The following is a 24,147-nucleotide window of genomic DNA, read 5'->3' on the forward strand; positions in this document are numbered from 1 at the left end:
TTCTCTTTCTTTCTTTCTTTCTTTTCTTTCTTTCTGTCTTTCTTTCTTTCTTTCTTTCTTTCTTTCTTTCTTTCTTTCTTTCTTCTTTCTTTCTTTCTTTCTTTCTTTCTTTCCTTTGATTTTGAACCACACCCAGCAGAGCTCAGGCCTTACTTCTGGCTCTGTGCTCAAGGTCACCCCTGGCAGGGTTGGGGGACCTAGATAGTGCATAAGACAAACACGCTCCCTGCTGTACAGTCACCCCTGCCCTGTAGCAGTGGTTTCTACCTCATCCCTAAACAGTCCTGCTCTGCTTTTTCTGTCCTGCTAGCTCATTGTCATCCATCTATTACCAGTTGCTGCTGCATTATTGGTAAAAAGTCTATTGAGGGGCTCCGCTCAATTGGTCCGTGTCCTTTTGCATTGTGCCTCTTTATTTTTAAATTTCTATCTTGGTAGAGTTTTGGGAGGAAGATAAATGTTTGTTTCCTCTTCCTTGGAAATTCAGTCACCAAGCCTTTGGGAAGAGAGTTTTTTCCTCTTCCTCCTTCTCCTCCTCCTCCTCCTTCCTTCCTTCCTTCCTTCAGTGAATGTTTACTTGTGCCTCCACAGGTAAAACCAAAAAGGTGATAGAAATTCCCCTTAGGCACATAATATCTATTATCTATTGTAACCCCTCCCCCCAGCTCCTTCCAAGGGTTTTGGGATTCCCAGAACCTAGATGGTCCCATGGCTTTAGTGGTGACATTTTATATTTACTTATATTTGTATTGATTTTATATTGATTGAGTCAAACTGCATGTACAGCCAACTTTCTGGTGTGAATCCTTAGGGCACGCTGAGAAGCAATAACAGTGTTAATAAAACTTTATCGATAGAGCCCACTATGTTTGGGCCATTATCTTCTGGGCACACTGTCTCAGCTCATTGTGCATCTGAGAAGGGCCGGTGGTTACTCCCATTTGTAGGTGAGGAGCTGGCGCCCTGCAGAGAGGCTAAGCACTTGTGTTGGAAACACAGTGGAAGAGCGGGGACTCAAACTCTGGAGTGTCTGGCCCAGTGCTCACTCAGCGCCCGGCACAGTGCTCGGACTGGTGGGTTTTGAAGCTCTGGCCCCTCCCCAGAGGTGCCGTACCTTCAAGTCTGCTTCCCGTTTGCGACAATCAACCAAATCACAAACCAAAAGCAACGCCTGTCTCTGCTCCCCCAGGCAAGGCCAGTTCCCAGACACCCGCCCTATTCTGCATCAGACTCCTGCTCGCCGCCCCAGGACCCAGGTGAGTGCCCCGCGTCGCCCCGATCGCCCCACGCGTGCCCCCTCCTCGCGGGCCGCGGGGGGCCACCAAGGGCGCCCTTCTCTCTGTGTGTCCCCCAGGCGCGTGCTGCCGGACTCTGAGGCCCGCAGCCCCGAGCACGCCCGCTGCTTTCGGCTTGGCGGCCGCTGCACCCGCACCGCACCCCGCGCTCCACCCCCAGGCCTCGGCTCCGTCGGGGGACCACCCCGCCCCTGCACAGCGCCTTCTCCAACTGCTGCGCCAACACCAGCCACCCATCCGCCGCCACCTCTCTGGACCTGTCCACCGCTTCCCATCTGGGGCTACACAGCTCTGGCCACCCGCAGTCTCTGTGCTACAGCTCTGGGTAAAGGGCAAGAAACTTGGTGCTGGAAGAGCCGCCGAGTCCCCCCACGCCGGCGGGGCAGACGCGGGTGACCGGCACGGTCCCGTCCAGCAGGTGGCAGTGTTGAGACAGGGATCAGGCACAACGGGGCTCCCCGCCCCGCCTACCGCCTTGCTCTGGGCTGTACAGACTGTCTTCTAGATAAAGCCCCAGTAAACCCAGGTCCTCCGTTAACGGAAAGTGAAGTGTCAGGAATTTAGAGGAATTTAGATTCCAGGTGAAGGGATAGCGCTGTGCAGCCAGCATGCTCAAGGCGAGCATTGTGTGAAGGCGAGCTCTGGAAAACGGTATCACTCAAGCCTTGATTCTAGTCTTTTCCGTCCCCTTTCTTCCCTCCTCTGGTTCTAAAGGCCACAAAACGGAGGTTAATTGTTGTTGTTGTTGTTGTTTTTAATGTTAAGGGGTGACCTGTTTACCTCTATTTTCATTTTCTCTAATCTGAACGAGTCCTCTGTCTTTGCAAATGCTGTCAGTTCACTTCTCAGCTGGGTGAACCCTGGCACCCTGGGATAGGAGAGAAAGATGTTTCAGGCAAGCAGGGTTTGTAGAAACTTAACTGATTAGAATAGTGAAGGTCAAAAGCAGAGGCCTGGGCAATTCAACTTGATTTACTGTGACGGAGGGCGCAGAGTCATCCTGACCTTTGTTTTGGTCTCCTGATTTCAGAAGCTCATTGCCAGCAACCAAGAAGAGGAAGTGCACAGATGCTGCGGAAGACGCCAGGGACTGTCATGGGTGGGCCCACTGCTCCGGACCAAGTGAGCCAACCCCAGGGCCCTTGCTGGCTTAACTATTAAATCAAGGCTCTCTCCTCCCTCCCTCTGTCCCTCTCTTCCTTCCTTCCTTCCTTCCTTCCTTCCTTCCTTCCTTCCTTCCTTCCTTCCTTCCTTCCTTCCTTCCTTCCTTCCTTCCTTCCTTCCTTCCTTCCTTCCTTCCTTCCTTCTTTCCTTCCTTCTCTTTGTTTATTTCCCCTTCTTGACATAACATTTGTGCAGTTTTGGTTGGATCACTGGAGTGGTCTAGGCAGAGATGTTCTTCTGTCTCTGATGAAGAGGAACCCCCATTCCACTCACTTTTTGGAACCATATGGATCTGAGCGCCCAGGTTCTGGGCCTGCTGCTGTGCACACAACAACACAGTAGCCTGGTGAAATGTGGCTTCAGACCCGGTGGCTGACTTGGGTTCAGGTCGACCTGGGCCTCTGTCCTCCTGGGCCATCTCTGCAGGACCACTATTGCCAGGAGGTGCCTGGAGAGGTCAGACTTGGGAGGGTTTCTCTGCAGGGGTGGGGACAGGACTAATGGTTGAGCTTCCTAGACATTTGCTTCCAATTTTGCAGATTTCCAGTGGATCTTGGTAATGTTAAAAACCAGTTTCAGCAGCAGCATCAGATGCCACGTGATAGATTTGCCTTGTTCATTCTCTTATAAAAATATCTGACACACCCTGTTTTGAGCTTCGACACGATAAAGTTGAGAACAAATTGGATTTATTGAAGCTTTGAAATGTAGGATTTTCAGAGTAAATGCTGCTGCCCTTGCAAGGGAAAGCTCAGTGCTCCAGGCTCATTTCAGGAAGCCCTGCAAAGTGTAGGCATGTGAGTAGCACCCGAAATTAGGGAACCCATTAGTTGCCTCTCTTTTATTTCCATGCATCATTTTGGCAAGAGGGACCCAGCACACCTTCCAGGCCTCTGTCCCATGAAAACGTCTGGGCTCTAGAGATTCCGAGCCCTGGCGCGGATGGGGTGCGGGTCCAGCTTCACAGTGAGAGCGGGGCCTGCTGGTCTTTTCAGGATGAGCATCCTCAGCATGGGCCCTTCCCCCTCTGAGCCCAGCCTCACCGCCCTGGGAGCATGGCGGTGGATGCCCTGGGCATCCAACCTTGCAGAAACCAAACATCGTCCAACTTCTCGAGCCTCCGCTGGGGCCAGCACTTGCTATCGGGCTGTTTTTCTTTCCACCTTAGAAGCACCAAAGGCAGCTGCAGAAGGAACCCACCAACCTTCCATGTATGAGGCCTTGGGGTTCCATCTCTGAGAAAGAGAGGAAGGAAGGAAGAAAGGAAGGAAGGAAGGAAGGAAGGAAGGAAGGAAGGAAGGAAGGAAGGAAGGAAGGAAGGAAGGAAGGAAGGAAGGAAGGAGGAAGGGAGGGAGGGAGGGAGGGAGGGAGGGAGGGAGGGAGGGAGGGAGGGAGGGAGGGAGGAAGGAAGGAAGGAAGGAAGGAAGGAAGGAAGGAAGGAAGGAAGGAAGGAAGGGAAACACAAGCTGCTAATTAAAGTTCCTTTTCTGCATTTATAATGGAGAATGCACCCTGGTAAGTGAGACTGTGTCATTTGTGCAGGAATCCTTGTATCCGGCCTGCGGTGTTTCCTTTATGATTCTAACAAAAGACTGAGCCCATTCCAGCCAGATGAGGGAACTAGCGGTTTGCTTTTCTGCAGTTGAACCGGCTTGTGGAGAGGATTGGGCAAGTCATGCAAGCTTTCTAAGAGTTTCCTCATCAAAGCCCAATTGCTCACAGCGGGTAGGGCATTTGCCTTGCATGCGGCCTACCCGGGTTCGATTCCCAGCATCCCATGTGGTCCCCTGAGCACCGCCAGGAGTAATTCCTGAGTGCAAAGCCAGAAGTAACTCCTGTGCATTGCCAGGTGTGACCCAAAAAGAAAAAAAAAAAACCCAATTGCTGCTGGTATCTCTGGAGCTAACCAAAGTTAAGCTCCATGTTGGGGTGAGTCTCCTTGCCTGTCCTTGGAAAGGAGGGTTGATTTCTCCAAAGGACAGGCAGGAAGTGTAGTTGCAATGTCCTGGCGGAAAGGAAATTGTGAATCTCTGGTTAAAACTCTACTCAAAGGTCACTAAAATGCTGAGAGCAGACGATTCCCCACAGATGGTAGTCCAGAGTGGAAAGGAGCAGCTGAACTGAAAAAGCCAAAGAAAGATGCAGGGCCCGCAGGATGCTGCTGAGAGAGAGGAAGAGGCCTGGGTCAGGGTCTGGAGCGGAGATGTCTGACGTCACCCAATAAGGCTGTTCCTTTGCCCAAACTTTGATCAAAGACTTCAAGATCCTCGTGTGGGGCTCCTGATGAAGGCATACTGGACGGTTGGGTGCACAGGAGGGCCGACAGCAGCCCAGGGAGAAGGAAGAGGGTGGGCAGAATCCAGAATCCTACATGTCCGGGGCAGGATTCTTAAACTCTTGCTACTCCTCTCCCCTCTTTGCCCAAGAATTTTCCCTTGATCCCAGGAACATCAAATAGGCATACAGAGCAAAGATGGACTGATAATAAATCATCAAGAAACGGATTTTAAAATGCCCCAAATTCGTTTTCACAACCCCATACAGGTGACTGTTTAAGAAGCTGGACTCCGGACTCCAACTCTGAGAGGGTCCTTGGACACCCCGAGCCCACCTCCCCCAACCCCCCCAGCCCTCCCCTGAACCCAAATGGGAGGAAATCTACAGCTTTGGCAGGTTTGGATTAAGATGCAAAACTTTTTAGCCTCCGTTTGTGTCCTTTGGCCCTTGGCTGAATTTATCTCACTAGAGAGTCAGAAAAAAGTGTTTGTCTTGTTTCTCAAGGAATTAAGGACTTGAGGAGCCTTACAGTTTGTTTTTGTTTTTGTTTTTGAGATCAAACGATCCTCATCACTTGCCTGTTTTCAAGATTTTTTTTTCCATTAAGAAAATTTGAAGCACTGTGACACACATTTACAAAGTTGTTCATGATTGGATTTCAGTTCCCACACCTGTCCCTTCACCAATGTACTTTTCCCACCACCAATGATCCCGGTTTCCATCCTGTCGCACTCTCTCTCTCTCTCTCTCTCTCTCTCTCTCTCTCTCTCTCTCTCTCTCTCTCTCTCTCTCTTTCTCTCTCTCTCTCACCTTCACTCTCTCTCTCCCTCTTTGCTTTTGGCCTTATAGTTTGCAATACAGGTAATGATATGTTCAGATATGTTCCTTTACTTGTGCCTTCACCCCACACATACTCTGTGGCAAGCTTCTACCTCACTGACCTGTCCTCTTGGCCCCTGTTTAAAATAAGGCATGTATTTTCTCCCAAAGGCAGGGATTTATCTGTGCTCTGCTGCCTTCACCTTCCTGCTCTTCCTTCTCAAGAAGTCCTCCTTGGAGCTGAAGGGAGCAGGAAGCCCTGTGCTCTCTCCTCCACCAAGACTTGTACATTGAACACGTTGTTTCAGGTTTCCATCTTTGCTCGGTGAGAGGAAGATACTGGATTCCCCGAGCCCGAACTGATTCCACCAGCCAGTTCCCAGGGAAGCCACGATGGGTGGGGCTACCTGCGTGGCTGCCCCAGTTTCTTGGCTATAATTATGGGGAAAGGCAGGAAAGGCCTTGAAGATGACACTGTCCACTGCCACCCTCTCTTTGGGCACTGGGAGGAGTAGCCTTGCCCCGCCTCCCCTGGCACCCGGTTCACACTGCCATGCTCGAGTGGGGAAAAGGCTGGAGCTTGCTGGCATTTGCACCGGAACATGGTGTTAGTTATTTCACACCAGATATAGTTACCATGGAGGCCAAGAACAAATGAACTTTCCAAGACTTGTCAGGAATCACTGAGTCACCTGGAGCTTAAACCAAGCACATGTGATAAAGACAGTGCCACTAACAACAGCTAAAGCGACGGCAGTTTTAACTCTTGCTGTGGCAAACAGTGCTCAGCACTTACAGACACGATTCATCAAATCCTCCCTATTGCCCTCAGAGGTATCATATTGTTACTCACATTTCTTAGGTGAGAAAACTCAAGCTCAGAGACATCAGATCATTTTCCTGAGACTGCAGAGCTATTAAGTGCAACCCAGGTCTTTTTGATTCAAACTCTGAGCCCTGGAACTTTCGGTACCTTTTCTCTGGTCTAAATTGTAATTTTTGTTTTGGGGCCACACCCCGGGGTGCTCAGGGTTTCCTCCTGACTGTGCTCCTGCATCACTCCTGCTGGGCTTGGCAGACCACATATCAAATTTGGGTCAGTTGCATTTGAGGCAAGCACGCTGCCCATTGTACTATCTCTTTGGTCCCTCTTTTCTCTGTTTGGAGGAAAAGAAGGAAAGATGAAAGAAAGTTTCTCATTTTTTTCTGTGTTTAGTGTAACTATGAGAACCTTGGAAGGGTTCTCCAACTTCCTTCCTTCTTTCTTTCCTTCTTTCCTTCCTTCCTAATTTCCCTTTTTTCTTTCTTTTGCAGGCCAGGTAACTTTGGGAAAAGTGAGTCTTTGCATTGTCAAATTCCAGTATGTTTAACTAGGGAATTTTTTCAGAATTTTGATAAATCTCTCTGAAACAGTTGTTTGTAGAACCTAAAAAATATGTATTTTTGCTTAGGTGAGACGTGTGATAGTCCATAAAAACACACTTCATGACATTTGGACTAAAAGCCACCTGGAGCAGATCTCGAATTGATTTTTTTTTTCTTCATTAGGAACTCCTCAATAAAAGTAGACTAAGAAAGGGGATTGGACGAGTATAAATAAGCCCCGCCACTGTTTCCCACACAGTGAGCTAAGCGTGTACTCCTAGGAGTTGGCCGTACATGTATTTCTGCATTGTTCTTTACAAACTGCTCTCGGTGCCCAGACACCTAGTGTTTCCCTTCCCTTCTGATGTCAGCATGAATGAGGGGACAGGAGTTGAAGGGAAAGTGAAGCAGCATTAGACTTTTCTGTAGTAGAACCTACATAAAAGTTACCTGTGGTTGCACCTCAGAGGCATGCTCAAATAAGGCAACTTGCAGGGGCTGTGCAGAAACAGGAGTTTGCACATGTCAACTCGTTAGTGACATACTTAATACTCAAAAGTCATGATTTCATTCAGCGAATTCCACATACCAGTAGACTCTTTTCTATTACTTTGTCTTGAAAATTAACTCCTGAAAGTGCTTTTCCTTCTTTTCTGATAGTCTTTCTGCTGTGTAGTGGACAGGAAATGTGTTCTATTTCTCTCTTGCAGATGAGGGAAATAGGACACAGGGTAAATAAATATCTCATTTCGAAAAACAAGGCAAACCGCAGAGTCCCGGTGCTCCAAAGGGCCTGTCTCAAATTAGAATGGATTGGTTGCAACCCACCCGAGCCTGAAGAGACGAAGCGCAGAACCTCCAAACCTCAAACTGCCTCAAGCGACAACTAACAAATAAAACCAGGAACTTTTTTTCCTCTTGTTTGGCTCTTGTAGCCCCACAGTTTAGGATTGGATCCCAGAGCTCAGATCACACACCCAGAACGGGACACCCTCCATTCTAAACTCAGCCTTCTGCCGCCTGGCTTTCTGCCCAGACAGGCTTGCCGCCGCCCCCCCCATCCCCCACACCGACCCGTGTCCCCAGACCGTGCCAGAGGCTCTGGGAAACGCTCTCGCAGGTCTAAGTTTCAAGGAAGAGGCGGCTTCTTTGAGAGCCCCTGCCCAGAAACCCTGGATGCTCTCGGCTTGGACTGGGTGAGGGCTCAGTTCGGCCTGGCCAAAGAACTGAAAGCTGTCTATCAAGTCCCCGCTCCGTGCTATTGATGGCCTTGACAGACTTTAAGCCAAACCATGTGTGAGGAAAGCAGGTCCTCAAACATAAGCAGGTCTGCAAATACCTTCATTTAGTTCCACCGCCAGGTTTCTCCCCGCCCCTCCCCTTATAAGTGTCATAATGAAACAAAGTTGCAGACTGTTTCATTATGTACAGAGCCAGTACAATGGGCTGGGCCTTGCCTTGCCAGTGGCTGAACTGGGTTTGATCCCTGGCATTCTATATGGTGCCTGGAGCCCTGCCAGAAGGGACCCCTGAGCGCAGAGCAGGGACTAAGTCCTGAGCACTGCTGGGTGTGGCCCTAAAACCAACCAACACACACACACACACACACACACACACACACACACACGCGCGCGCACGCATGCACGCACGCACGCACGCAGTGTTGAAAGGAAAGTTCTCGTTCGAGGGCCTGCTGTGCTTGATTGATCAAGCTGACACTGGGCTTTTGGGGCTGGGAGTAGTGGCTCTGGGACCACCCAGGCTGACAGTGGAGAGAGGCGAAGCCAGAACTGGGGCAGGCAGAGATGGAGGGTGACCCTCCAACAAGGGTCCACCATGGCACCTTGGAGGTCACTCCCCCAAGCTCTTCCTCGGGAAAGGCCAGTCTTGCCTCGTGCCCCCTCTCCACTGAACACTCCCCACGTGGTGGCTGGTTCTCATGGCCGGCCTCTTCGCTAACCCCACGCAGCTATCTGTGAGTCGCAGAAGAGCTCGAAGGCAAGATCTAACCCGCCTGCTTCTTTGCAGTGGCATGTAGGAGTCACCCCTGTGAAGTGCAAGAGCATGACAGTGAGGCACCTCACGTGAGCCCCGCGGATGCCTGCTTGCCCTCGCTGAAGTGGCAGCCATACCAAAGTGTTCTTTGGCACAGCTTATTAAACGGTCATTATGAAAAACTGTAAGTGGACACAGAGACCCTGGAGGTTGCTGGGAACGGAGTGAGCACAGCAGTGCTGAATCCCAGGGTTCCCCCTAAGTGCTGGGTTCTTAAGGCGAGCCCCGGCCAATGAACACGGGTCAGCTAGAAAGGATTCCTCTTCCTCTTTCTGTTTTGCCTCCCAGCAGAACTGTGGAGACCCAGGTTTATGGCTTTTAGGAAACCCTGTAAGTGATGGCAGGAGAGGGAATATCTCTGAGCTCATGTGCTTGTTTTTTTTGGGTTTTTTTTGGATGGGGTTTCCTAAGCAGTGCTCAGGATGTCCAAGGGTCTCACGGGGGATTCCTTTTTTGTTTGTTTGTTTTTTGTTTTGCTTTTTGGGTCACACCTGGCAATGCACAGGGGTCACTCCTGGCTCTGCACTCAGGAATCACCCTTGGCGGTGCTCAGAGGACCATATGGGATGGTGGGAATCGAACCGGGTCGGCCACGTGCAAGGCAAATGCCCTACCAGCTGTACTATTGCGCCAGCCCCTCCCGGGGGATTCTTGACCAACCGAGCTAGTGGGTCAGTGCAAGGGCTCAGGATGTAATATTGCTCTGGTCCAGGGATGCTGGAGAAAGCCAGGCCACCCCAGCAGTGCAGCAGGCATCCAAGGCTGCATTTTCCTGCTGGATGGACCATGTGCTGCCAGAAATGAGACCTGGCTTAGGAGCATGCGCCCTAGCCTCTGGACTCTTTCTAGCCACCGCCCCCCCATGCCTAATTGAAGCTAAAAAGTGGAAAATGAAAAATTTGACAAATCGCTAAATCTTTATTCCTATAGCTAATGTATAATTCTGTGGATACTTTTCTGGGGAGGCGTCACATTACGATGTGAACCAATGAACCCTACCCTCTACCCCAACAAATATGCAATGAATCAGTGTTAAATTAATTGCTAATAGAATCAAAAGCAATCCTAGTTGGTGGTGGTTTATTAAGAGACTGAAATCAAACCATACAAACTATTCTTAAATTCTGGGGACAGAGAGCTTCAGAGAACTATAGCACATGCTTTGAATACAGAAGACTTGGATTTGATCCCAGATATCACATATGACCTCTCCCCACCCCCATACTCCCGTTCCACTGAAGCACTGCCAGGTGTAATCCCTAGAGCACAGAGCCAGGAGTAAGCACTGTGCACGACTTAGTATGACCTACTAACTCCCTCTGTCCAATTTTAGGGAATTAAAGAGACTGGGACTTGGTATATTTATAGAAGGCAACAAGATGCAAATTTCTAATTGCATTGTTATGATTGCAATTGTATGTGTTTGCGACTGTGTATAATTAGAAAAAGTCATGAAAGGTCTTAGGTCTTGGTTTTGAGTCTCAGTCTTCATTTGATTTTTTTTTTGTCAAGTGTTCCCTTTTCTATCTTAAATATGAGCCCTAGGTATGAAACTATTATAGGCATACCTATATCTTAAAGACTTGAATGCTCCCTAGTCTCTCTGCATCGAGTTGATCAAGTTTTCATGGTAAATGTTATTTTCTTATCCGAGTAGATTATTCCTTAAATGTTTATTTAAATGCCTGTGTATGCTCCACTGATCTGGAAAAAAGAGAAAGAGAATACAGATGGTATCAACTCCAAGGTGTGAAGACAGATTTCTTTTGATGGCTTAGTTTTCATTCCATTTTTCATAAGTAAAAATGAAGAGCAATATTCATCTGGATTAGGACTTTGACCATTTTAATTTCACGACTCACACGATTGAGGTAGAAAATTCCTCTCCTCTTTTTATGCTTGGTGTCTAGTTTATTTCAAATATATTATTTCCCTAAATAAGTGAGAGGCAATCAAGTGAAGAGATTGAGAAGCTGGGCAAATCTTTGTTTCTTAAATGATATTTAAATCCTCGTTTTTTTATAAAAAGTCAGTTGATTTTTATAATGAGCTTTTGATATCAAAAGCAGAATTTCTATTTGTAGGTAAATAGAGTAGACTTATCTAACCGGAAACAGCCATTTAAGATTCTGAATAATCACCAACAGTATACTAGAGGTGACTTTCTTTCTGTTTACATTTGTCCTTAAATTTCCAGCCGGAGCTTATGAACTATGATCTTCACTCCAGAGCTTTTGACAGCAAACTACGGCTGATCACCAAAGGATATGTCCCCTTTTCTCAGTTCTTATTACCCTCCATAGTAAAATCTATACTATTCTATCCATCCAGCCTTTAGATGAACAAATTAGCACATTAGTGGTAGGACACGGAGTCAATATAAAGTTCCCAGATGGCATAAGACATATGGTCCTTATTAAATCTTTCGCTCAATGGATTTTCCTGTCCTGCTGGTGGGCACTGTGACTGAGGCGTTTTCTGACTGATCAGCTACTTGAGGGTAATCAATGACCCAGTGACTTGGGCTTGTGGGAAAGTGCTTACCTCACAAAGAACACGAGCACTATTTCCCTCCAAGAGACTCATTAATATTTTCAGGCTCTGGATTTAGGGGAAAGTTTAGAAACTCTGTGTTGCTCATTATCATGGCAGCCATCCAACTGAGCGCCCAGGATGTGACGATTCCTGTCGAGGCCAGAGCTGGCACCATGGGGAGGGCCAGCCGCTGCTCTCGACCCAGGAGGGAGCTTCTTCCTGAAGACAGGCTCTGTTTTTGCAACCTGAGTCACGAAAAATCACCTTCCTTATACACAACATGTACGGAGAAAACTCACCAGAGGAGATTTCATGTATTTTTAAATTTTAAAAAAATTATATTTTCTTCCCTACCCGTTCATTATATTTTATAAGATTATATTTTCTTCCCTACCCGTTCATTATATTTTATAAGATTATATTTTCTTCCCTACTAGTTAATGTTACATGTTTTATGCTAGTTTTAATTTACTAGAGATGTAATATAAGAGTTATTGAAAAGGACTTGATAAGCCAAGTTCCATAAAGATCTGATGGTATAGACACCTATACCATCCCCCCTTTTTTTTTCAGAGAAGGTGCAAGATCAGAAGGATGACAGAGAAACTATCATATTCTGATGAAAACAGGTTTTCAATCTGTTATCTGACTGGCTCTGGTTGATCTCATTTAAAAGTAATGTGGAAGGGGCTCAGATTATTTAGCTGCAGAGTACCTGCCTAGCAGGTAGGAGGCTGCTGAGGGTGCAAGTTAGAATCCTGGCATCATTCCAGTGCACTGCATTATCTCAGCAGCTGTGCTCTCTGGATCCTGGATGCCACAATCAAGGGTGCGATTCTGGTCCATAGAAGCAACAACTATAGGAAAGAGTAAAAAAGAAAACCAAAAAACATTTGAAGTTTTGCCCTGGGTTTGGCCCCTGGGGTGTGTGTGTGTGTGTGTGTGTGTGTGTGTGTGTGTGTGTGTGTGTGTGTGTGTGTGTGTGTGTGACCACCAAGAGACTTCCTATTCAATCTGAATGTATTTCTCAAATCTGAGTAACATGGTGATGTCTCAGCCTGTAGCCTATATCTCTCTTTATACTGTGAAGTCAAGTTTGAAGTCTAGAAAGCGTGAGGGGAAGGAGCTGAGGGAACCATGCTTCCACTTGGCAAGAATTGTACTTTCTCCTTTTGAGAAGATAAAAAAGCTATGTGAGTCGGCTGTTTAAAAATATCATTTTAATTTCCTTAGTAAAAAAAATTGCAGAAAATCAATGGATTAAATATAGCAAGAGGCACTTTCCACTATGTATTTGCTTAAAATATTGATATAGTTAATACATGTGTAGAAAATATTTGTAAAACCACTTTCTTAATTCCTCTTATCACAGACCTGATCTAGGCTACCAAGTTGTCACAGATAAAGGATTTAATTTTTCACCAGCAGATGAAGCTTTTGTTTGCCAAAAGAAGAACCATTTTCAGTTAACCATCCATATTCAAGTTTGGGGAAGTCCAAAATTTGTCAAAACCCAAATGGGTCTAAAGCCAATAGAGATGTTTTACTTGAAAGCTTTTGGGGTTAAGGTAAGTTTTAAATTTAATTCAATCAAAATTGATTGCAATCCAGTTATCTATCACTGCGTAACAAACCATCCCTCAAAGGCGAAGTTTAAAATAATAATAATAATAATAATAATAATAATAATAATGTGTTGGGGTCACTCGTCTGAAACTTGTTAAGAATTTGGCCCTGCCACTTGTCTGTGTTTAGGAGTCATTAGCTGGAGCGGCTCAGTGAGACCTAAATCTAGTTTCCAACATGGGCAGGGCACCAAGACTTCCCAGATGGGCTTATCTGCTGGACATTTGAGCTGTTCTTACTCCAGACAGTTCTTCAATCGAAACAACATTTTTTTTACTGATTATGGAAACAATATGCTTCCCTGGTGAAAATTTCACAATTCAGTAGAAAAGTATAAGAAAATGAAATTCACTGATATTTGGAATCCATTACTGTGTAGCTTGTAAATAAAGTTTTCCTCATTTTTTTGTTATTAAAATTAAGCTCATGTTGTTAATACTGTATTGTGATAATAACACAATATTATTAAAGGATATAAAAATATGGCTTGGGGCTGGAGTGATAGCACAGCAGGTAGGGTGTTTGCCTTGCACACGACCTACCCGGGTTCGATTCTCAGCATCCCATATGGCCCCCTGAGCACCACCAGGGGTAATTCCTAAGTGCAGAACCAGGAGTAACCCCTGTGCATTGCTGGGTGTGACCTCCCCCCAAAAAAGCAAAAAAAAAGTAAAAATGTGACTTGCAAAGGTACAGTTTTCCATTATATGGGTAAACTGTATTAAGTGTTGATAATAAGCAACAGTGGACATCCCAGTATACTTGTCTTTACAAGAGGATAAATACCAGAGGAGAAATTTGGATATTAAAGATAGAAATACTTCAGAGCTGGAGAACAGCTGGAGTACAGTGGTTAAGGCGCTTGCCTTGCAAGCAACTTACCCGGGTTTAATTCTTGGCACCTGGTGTTGTTCACTGAGCCTGCCAAAGTGATCCCTGAGAACAGACCCAGAAATAAGCCCAATGCACTGCCAGACATGGTCATAGTCTACCTGTGTCCCCCACCTCCAACATCCCCTCCCCAAATATAGGAGCATTTAAAAAAATCTCTCAATGTAAGTTGTCCAGTACTTTCCAGAAAGATTGTTATTTTTTGAATAACCATAATCCATATGAGAGATAGCACTGACCATTATTCATTAGGAACAAGAAGAGTTTACACTAAATACAGAATAGATATAATTGATGATGTTTTATTCATTTTTATCATTTGTAATTGTTTTTCTGGGTTAGAAAGTAAGGTATGCAAGTGTAGAGATTCCTGTTAATTTTGTCTGCTTCTCATATCTAATGTCTAGTGAAGTATGTGGTGCAGAGCATTTATAGGAAGAATGAATGAATGAACGCATGCATACTTATAGATGTCTTGCTTTCAAGTTTCAATCACCTAGTCCACACTAATAGTTTCTACTTACCTGGATCATGCTTTTGTCTTATGTTTTCACTGTTTAATTTTAATGGTGATTCTCATCTCACCAACTCTCATGGTGCTATGTTAGTGGCCATTGTCTTATTTGCATGTCTTTTTTGTTGATTTCACTAATGCCTACAAAGATGCCTTAGAAACTTGCAAGGTGGGCTGGAGTGATAGCACAGCGGGTAGGGCGTTTGCCTTGCACGCGACCGATCCAGGTTCGATTCCCAGCATCCCATATGGTCCCCTGAGCACCGCCAGGGATAATTCCTGAGTGCAGAGCCAGGAGTGACCCCTGTGTGTCGCTGGGTGTGACCCAAAAAGAAAAAAAAAAAAAAGAAACTTGCAAGGTACTTGCACAATTATTTACTGAATAACATTTTTTATTAATTACTTAACTAATTAGTTCAATAATTAATTTTTGTTTCGTTGTTCAACACAGGTAGAAGCCACCAATCAAATAATCACTATTGAGCAGTCCCAAGCAGACCGAAGCAAAAGAATTTTCAATCCTGTTAAGTAAGAATTTCTTTTTCCATGTATTTCTTTTACTGGATGTTTTGGAAAGATCTTTTGCCCGATTCATTCTATTTACCTAAAGTAAAAGCCACTGTAGAGACCTAATTAGTAATGGTATGCTAATATTATAAAACAGGTGCTTTTCACGAAGTTGATAAAATTTATTAAAATGATTGCACAAAATTACCTTATAAAAAGCCCCATTTAAAAAGTCAGCATTCTTCTTAGGATCATTTATTAATGACTCCCTTGCTAACAACTATGGCTCCTTGAGATAAATTATGGTTAGATCTTTTCATTTTTCATTAAATCAGCATGATGCAAAGTGAATTCATTTCAAGATTCTAGATCCAAGCTGTGCTTACAATTTATTTTTTTCTTATGTCTTAAAGTTATGTTAATGCATGGTTCATGGGTTTCAAGATAGAAAGGATACAGGACTGGGATTATCCTGAACAATATGGTGCCTAGACACCTAACAATATGGTGTCTGCCCTGGGGAATCACGTGGAGTGGGAGTGACTCTTGATTGACCTGACTGGAAGGTGGCTGAGACTTCTGTTTTGATCCTGAATCATTAACCCTGGGCTGGAAAGAAAAATGATCCCATAACCAGACCCCTGCCCCCAGCCCCCAGGAAAGAGCTCAAGTGAACACGTGAACAAACATAGCTCTGAAATGGTCTGGTGCATCAGTTATCCTGGGAAGGCATGAGCTGTCTTCCCTGGGAGGATGCTCTCTCCAGGGCTGACTGAGGAGAAGGCAGATACTTGGTCAAGGTGAGAAGTTTCTGAGAAACCTAGAGAAATGGCTAGCGTTAGGAAAGAAATAGCCATGGTGACCAAGGCACAGATGAGATCTGTCTATTTTTCCCATGGTGGAGGTAGAAGTACCCTCCACTCCCCCCATGCTTTAGGGACCATGTGGCCCCCAGCAATCAGGAGCAGAAATTGCAGTCTTGAGTAACACGGGCTGAAGGAGCGCTTCTTACCTACCATTCAAGAATATTCTCGGCCATTCCTGGCTGTGCCGGGAGAGCGCATTGAGGTCAGTGGCCAGAATAAACTTCTTTCCATGGCATGATGAGAGCTGAGAACCACACATACTAAGAATGGGTTGGCTATGATTCGACACTCTATGTTCTCTGACAACCTCTTGCTATCTCTGCTGTTTGTTTTAGAGTTGACCTGCTAGCCGACCAGGTCACCAAGGTAACGCTGGGCCGGTTGCACTTCAGCGAAACCACGGCGAATAACATGAGAAAGAAGGGGAAGCCAAATCCTGACCAGAGGTACTGGTGTCTCTGGACACCCCACAGGGCTGGATACTCTCATCCTGGCCCTGCCCACCGGCAAAGCCAGCCTTCCCCAGACTCTTTCCTGCTCTTCCTACTCAAGTGTATTGACTCTTACTGACCAGGAACATTTCCTCAAGTGTCCTTGCTCCTGGAACGCCTGCTCTCCCCCAGCCTCAAATCTGCATATCTTCTCCAAATTCTCTTGAGAGTCCACATGTTTCTATCCCCCTTGCCATCCAAGGATGGAGGAGTGATTATGTTTCTCAAAAGTGTATACTGCTTCCAGTACAGTGCTCAGAGTCCTGAGGTCCCTCTGTGACCCTCTGATTACAAAGGAAACGGTGGGTTTTGTTTGTTTGTTTGCATTTGGTGGAGCTCAGGGCTTACTCCTGACTGTGAACTCAAGGATCACTCATGGCAGGCTTAAGGGACTGACCATATGGGGGGCTGAGGAATGAACTTGGGTGAGCTGCCTGCAAGGCAAGTGTCTATCTACTATACTATTGCTCTGGCCTCACAAAGGAAAATTTATAATTGTGATGAATCCGCACCACTGATTAAGACCTGCAGTTCTCATCGCTCTAGTCTGAACTAGAGAGATGACATAGTCTGACTAATTCTAGTAACAAGTAGAAATGCAAGTTCTGAGGCCCTGCTGAAGATCTGAATCAAAAGCCCTGAAGGCAGGATTGGGAGATTTGCATCATAATAAAGGTACTTTAGGACTGCAGGAGGCTCAAAGTTTGGGAAGTAGCATTTAAGTCTACAGAAAAGTTTACTATAGTATGGTTACTATTATATAAGATAAAATAAGGTCAGGTAGGCTTCATGATAAATCTTTAATGTTTATACTAAGTTCAGTTCACCATTACAAATTACAATTCTGGGGGCTGGAGTGATAGCACAGCAGGTAGGGCATTTACCTTGCATGTGGCTGACCCAGGTTCATTCCCAGCATCCCATATGGTCCCCTGAGCACCTCCAGGAGTAATTCTTGAGTGCAGAGCTAGGAGTGACTCCTGTGCATCACTGAGTGTGACCCAAAAAGCAAATAAATAAATAAAATTACAATTCTGGACCATACAGATAGTTACAGGGGTTAAGTTTCTTACTAGACTTGTATATGGCCAATCCCAGTTTGGTCCCTGGCATCTCCCTGGCATCACATCTGGTCCCCTGAGTACTGCCAGGAGTGATCCCTGATTACTGAGCCAGGACTCAGCCCTGAGCACCACTGAAAAGGGCCTCAAAAATAAAACAAACAAAAACCAAATCCAATTCTATCCTCCATTTGTTCATTTAAACCCTTTTGTCATCATATAGGTTATCCATCCCTATCCCTCACTTCTTTCTGGTAACCACTATTGGTCTTAAAATAAAAATGTTTTTGTCAGTGTTGTTTTGGTTTCAGTACCACATCTAGAGGAGCTTAAGGGATTATCTCTTGGCCCTGAAAGTTTACTTTCATTTTGTTTAGTTGAAATTGGTTGTAGGATTAGATACAATATTTGATATACAAACTGGGTGACCTTGAGCATAAATCTCTCGAGGCTTATTTTCCTAGTCTGTAAATGGAGACAATCACCACATCCTACTCCAGATAGAGGTTCCAAACTTATTTAACCTTCTGCCCCTTTTCAGGGAAAATGTCACTCAGGGGCGAGAGAGCTAGTACAAGGTTAAGGCACTTGCCTTGCATGCAGCTGACCCTAATAAGAGTCTTGGCACTGCATATTGTTCCCTAAACTTGCCAGTAGTGATCCCTCCCCACAGAGCCAGGAGGAATCCCTGGGCACCATCAGGTCTGGGCCCAAACACACCTCCACACCCCTGCACCAGTCAATTGTCACTTCCCTGGAGACCTACCTGATAGAAGTGGCAAATCACAAAGCATTCCCAGCTGCTCCTGGGCCTACTACCATGCCCTGGATTGTTCTAGTCCCCACAGTCCCTACCTGGCAGGGGGACAGTACCATCCACTTTAAGAAACAATAGCCTACTCTAGTAGGTTGTTCTCGATCTAAGTGAAATCACGTAGATATGCCTGTGCTGATTTTTTTGAGCACTCAGTAGATAGTAATACTGATAGTATTAGTACTAATGATAATAATATTATTACTAATGTGACAATAGTATTAAATACTAATGATGATTATACCAATGATTACTAAGTTTCTTTAGATTTAGGGAGAAGTCTTGTTCTTTAGGGATTAGAAATCTGTAGCATGTTCTAGAAGTTGTCAAAGATTTTTCATATTGTTCTTAAAGCTAAATGTCCTCTGATAGATATAGTTTTCATTAAATTAAATTTTATTAAATATGTAAAAAATGGTTTTGGCTTGTGGACCACATCTAGCAGTGCTCCGGTTGCACGTATCATGTCTGTGTTCCCCTCCATGCTCACGTTGAGCTACTGTTTCTCATTTAGATACTTCATGTTGGTGGTTGGACTGTACGCTGCGAACCAAGACCAGTTCTACTTGTTATCGGCCCATGTCTCTGAAAGGATCATTGTGAGGGTAAGCTCAGTTCTTTGGCTTTCATGGAGAGAAAAGTTCTTTCCTTCCTAGGGAGAAAATTTTACATTTTTTAAGACCTGCTTGATGTATACTGTTTCTCCATCACAGCTTCTCAAAATGGTAAAAGCAGACACAATTATTTTTATTTTTATGTAGTGGTTCTCAACTAGGGGAAACTTTGTGTCCCAAGGTCATGTGGCAATATCTGCAACCACTTTGGGTTGTCACAGCTGGGGAGTTCTGCTGATCTCCCCTAACCATGGGTAAAGGCTACAGTTACTGCTTAATGCACAACAATGCACAGAATACCGCACACCAGGAAGGATTCCTTCCTGAAAATCTGTAGTGTCTTGATGGAGAAAGTCTATTTTTTACATTTTTTGTTATTGTTGTTGTTTTGGGGTCACACCCAGTAGTGCTTAGGGGTTATTCCTGGCTCTGCACTCATGAATCACTCCTAGTGATGATCAGAGGGCCAGAGGGGATGCCGGGGATCTAACCTGAGTCAGCCGCATGCAGGAATGCCCTACCTGCTGTACTATCGCTCCAGCCCCTACACCATATTCTTGATTCTTAGACTAAATAATGAATATAGGACATAATTTTACACTGACATTGTCTTCTTTACACCCGAGGAGCAGTGATTCAAGAGGGTGAGAGCATCACTCATGACCATACAGCTTGTCAATGATGGCGCCCAAATTACAACCCACTTTTGTCTGACCTCAAAGCCCTCAAGGTGGGGGGAAGCAATAGAAATGGATTCTATGTCCCAAAGTGGTTGGTAAGCCCACGGACATCTGGTCTTCTGCCCAACACATAGTTGGGACTTAGCACATTTTGCTAAATGTCTGCTTGGTCCCAGCTGTGGACTGGTGTCTTCGCAGCCACAGAACATAAAGCTGTTCACAGTTGCAGCTGAGGGTAGTTGCCAGGGTGAAGCTGGAAAGGGCCAGGGGCATGAGGCAACTGCTAAGCACAGGTCCAGCGGCCCAGGAGCCCGGTTGTGTTGTCATATGTCTCAGAAGTGACACAGGGAGGACATGCAGGCTGCAACAGGGAAAAGTGTTTACTACAGGCATACTCACGCTTAACCAGAGGCCCAGGGACAAGCTCTGTCCAATTGGGGAAGTCTCTCTTTCCTTGTCCTGAATGGTTATTCTTGAAACAAAGAATCCTTTGTGTGACTCCCTTCACTGTCACTGTAACTCTCTTCTTCAATTAGAAATGACAAGTCTGAGGCTGGAGAGATGCGACATGGGTAACGTGCTCGTCTTGCACGCAGCTAATCTGGTTGATACTGAGCGTCACATTTGGTCCCTGAGCCTTGCCCAAAGAGATGCCTGAGCCAGGAGTAAATTGTGAGCTCCACCAGGTGTTGTCTCCAGCACCACTCCTTCCCCCATCCCTCTCCCCACGAGAAACATAATAAATCACTTATTCTTAGAAATCCTTCAACTGGAATCTCACGATCTGAATGGAGGTGAGGGAGTGACAGAAATGAGTGCCACAGTGTTCAGATGACTGAGGCCGAGAACTGGGCTCCATCTGGCCAGCCTGCCTGCATTTCCATGGATCCTGACCTAACCTGTGATCCACAAGGCTTCCCTGGGACCAAGGCAGCTGGGACCCTTTTCTGGTCATGAGCCAAGGCCAGAGGTCCCCATGCATTCCTCAGCAGAGTGCAGAGTGACCTCAAACACCTCCCTGGTGGAGTCTGGGATGGTTTTGCTGCTCTAACTGTCTGATCTAAAGTCAAGTCTGGAAACCTACCTTGCATGTTGTGTCTGGTTTCTCAGAGGAAGGACTCAAGCCAGTGAGGCCTCTCTTTTCAGAGTCAGTCTAGATTAGATAGCATGAAAGCACCACTCTGAGCGTGTAATTCCTACTTGAGTTCCATGCTGTGAGTCATCCTCATACTTTGAATAATTTATCTGGGCCAGAGGATCCTCCATTTCCTGCTGATAGTTGCTGCAGTGCTGCTCTATTCCTGTGTAAGTCCACATGGCCCCAGGAGAGAGCCTCACTGCCGAAAATGCAGTTACCAAGAACACAGCCCCAGTATGCAGGTAACTTCTCTCTTAATTGTGGCTTCACCAGATCAGAGTTTCTGAAATTTACACTGGGCATAAATACCTATGTAGTATACACTGGATATCATGTTATTCAAGAGAGTTGTCTTTAAAAATTATATTTCAGATTTGATAGCTTTCTTCCTGCCGTAGGAAGCATGGCAGGAAGAAAGCAGCAGTAAGAGAAGAGACCATGGTAACTACACAGATGCTTTTCATGCTTCCGCACAACCCCCACTGGAAATAACTTCTTGATATTATTTTGTTTTCAATCCTAAATACAGAAGTAAAGAGAAGCATTGACGGTTGGCTTGTTCACTGTTTAAACCAACAAAGAGAAAAACCAACTTGAAGAAATAGCACTGGGCTGGACAGAGGGGTCGGTCAGGGTTAAGGCACTTGCCTTTTGTCCCGCTGAACCTGGTTTGACCCCCGGCACTGCATTTGGTCCCCTGAGCGCCTCCCAGATCACTCCGGAGCACAGAGCCAGGAATATCTTCTGAGCACATCTGGGGGGGCGGGGTGGTCCAAAGCAACCCCTCTGCCCAGAAATGGCAGTATTTGAATCTGAATTTTAACGCTATCCACAGAGCACATGAGATTCTAAAGAGTACTGAGCGGTGTATGCGTTATGGGTTTGACGTGAGCAGGCCAGCATACACATCTCAAAACAGCCAGTTGGATGTGCCCTCAGAAGCTGTGGCCTGGGACTGTTGGTTTGAGCTTCAGAATGAAGATGGGGTGTGTCGGGGGGAGCGGTGGGGGCAGGGCGGGGGAACAGCTAAGGACGTTATCAGCTCTGACTATGTTGCATGAGAAATAATAAATTGCACCTAGAAAACTTTCAGGTTTGTCTGAAGGCCAGGAATCAGTCTTTTTTGATAGCAGAGATTTACCATAAGGTGTTTGTGTGAGGTTCTGAGCAGAGTTTCAGTGGTGGGGGCTGCAGGTGGGATTCAGGAGACCACACTGGTAAGAATTCCCCTTAAAGAGAGCCTGATGGGCAGGCCCCAGTAATTGTTCATCTGCACTGTCAATCAGAACAATTTTAGAAACCTATTATGATCCTGTAGTGTAAATTGGCCAATTTAATGAAAATTAAGATTTACTCTGAGGAATGGATTTATTTCCCAGGTCTTTGTTTTTGGGAGCATTCCCCAGCAGAGTTCCTGCAGCCTCTCCTTGGTAATGACTAGGCTTTTCCATCGGCTCCATTTTTGTTCTCAGACGTATAATTAAATAGGGTTCGGGGCACTGTGTTGTAAGCAGGAGGGATGATTACTTTTGTTTGCTTTTCAACGACGCACTGAGGTTTTTTTTCAGTTTTGAAAACTAATAGATTAAATTTCCATTTCTTTTCTTGAAGAACATCCCTAAGAAGTCCCTTTTGACTGCTCTGCATTTATACTGTAGTGAAGTGGAAAGCCAATTCCCCGGAGCAGGGAAGACAGAAGAAAGAGTAAGAGTGCAGTTGCCAAAATAGCAAGGGACACAGTAGAGTAGAGCTACTCAGCATCATTTTCTGTCCATTTGCATTGACATCAGAGGGTTTCTCTCCACAGTCCTCCCTTCTCTCTCCCAACACACACTCACACACACATACACATCCCTTTTCCAGGTATCAGGTGAATTTTTATTTATCCAAAGGAGTCAGCGTACCGAGAGATGTCTGTTTCACTCTACAGCAGGATTCAACAGAACCTTCCATCCATAATGGAGGGGCTAACTTGTGACCTAGAGCATGGCACAGAGATGTAATTCACACACATTAGCAAGATCCTTGTGGCTTCTGCCTGGAGAACTTATGAAGAATCCCTAGAGAGCTTGGTTCACACTCCTGAAGTGTTTGCTTCAGTGGGTTGGAGGTGCTCAAGTACATACATTCCTGAACGCTCCCAAGGAGATGCTAACTTGGCTGGACTGTGGACCACAGCTTAAGCAGCACTTGGTACAGAATGTTTCTAGGTCCATTTTCCATAGCTCTTTTGAAGGTAGAAAATTTATTTCTAAGAAGTTGTTTTCCTTCGCTCAAGCTCTGCTATTCTCCTCTTTTGGTGTTTTAGATGTTAAAACAGAGGACGATAACGCAAAGCAAGGCCAGCTTTTCCTTCCAAACTTAAAGCGCTGGCCTGAAATTGCTAGGAAAGCTGTTTCTGATTCCAAGCAAGCCCCTGCAGGGGGCACCATTTACATTGTCTTTTTGTGAACGGAATTCCCCAGAATTGAGGTGCACTGCATAGTTGAGGAGTGTGGATCCAGCTACTGGAGCGTGGTGGTGGATGAATTTGAGACTGTTCAATTTCCTGTATGTAAAAACGTCCCTGCATGTTTGAGCTCAGTGAATTCCACACCCTGCAGTATAGGTAAAGAAGACATTATTAACTTTCTTCTGAGACAAGTGAAGTGATGGCCCCAAGGTCACACAGCCAATTAATGTAATATAGACATAATGCAGTATAAGCATAATTGTTCAAGTCTTCCCTAAATACATGAGAATGTGATGTAAATAAAATAATTTTAGAATGGGAATTAATTTTGCTCTTAATATGAATCAACTACTATTGGGTCCCATGTGAATATAATTTCAAAATTCCAGAAAAAAAACATTCTAGCTTGCTTGGACACATTCAGATTGTGGAAACCAAATCAGGGGGAAAAAATCACAGAATTTATAAAATTTCTTGTTACCAATTAGGACTGGACTGGAGCGATAGCACAGCGGGTAGGGCATTTGCCAAAACAGTAACAAATCTCACAATGGAGACGTTACTGGTGCCCACTCGAGCGAATCCATAAACAACAGAGGACAGTGCCACGACAGTGCTACAGTGCTACCAATTAGGACTATATATTTAAAATGTTGTCAATCTGTACTCCCTGTCACAATGGTGTCTACTTAGTCAAGTGACATTGTTGCTTGTTCCAAAGAAGTAAATCTACTAATAGCCTCTTTCCCAGCATCATGTTACTCACCAGATAATTATCCTGGAGATCTTTAAGTGAAAACAAAACTAAAAACCCAAAAGCCTGTCACTGTTCAATCTTGTTTCCTTGAAGTTTAGCTCATTATGTTTAGAGCAGAACAAAATATATTATCGTTTGCTATGCCATACCTTTGGATATAGCTGATTGTATGATGTTAAAACATCGGAATCCAGGTGCAGGAGATGGTGGACCCCATGCTGAGCAT

General features: G+C 45.4%; 1 protein-coding gene across 1 annotated transcript in view; it reads left to right on the forward strand.

Annotated features, from left to right (window-relative positions):
• Positions 1-24,147, forward strand: part of MYRFL (myelin regulatory factor like) — a 156,973-nt gene that overhangs the window by 69,444 nt on the left and 63,382 nt on the right. Inside the window, 9 exon segments of the mRNA XM_055118411.1 lie at positions 1,195-1,256; positions 1,355-1,476; positions 1,478-1,620; positions 2,326-2,417; positions 8,949-9,099; positions 12,883-13,078; positions 14,993-15,069; positions 16,250-16,360; positions 18,795-18,885. Of these exon segments, the coding sequence (XP_054974386.1) occupies positions 1,195-1,256; positions 1,355-1,476; positions 1,478-1,620; positions 2,326-2,417; positions 8,949-9,099; positions 12,883-13,078; positions 14,993-15,069; positions 16,250-16,360; positions 18,795-18,885 (1,045 nt within the window).

Source organism: Sorex araneus, chromosome 10 (assembly GCF_027595985.1).
Source record: "Sorex araneus isolate mSorAra2 chromosome 10, mSorAra2.pri, whole genome shotgun sequence".
NCBI lineage: Eukaryota > Metazoa > Chordata > Mammalia > Eulipotyphla > Soricidae > Sorex > Sorex araneus.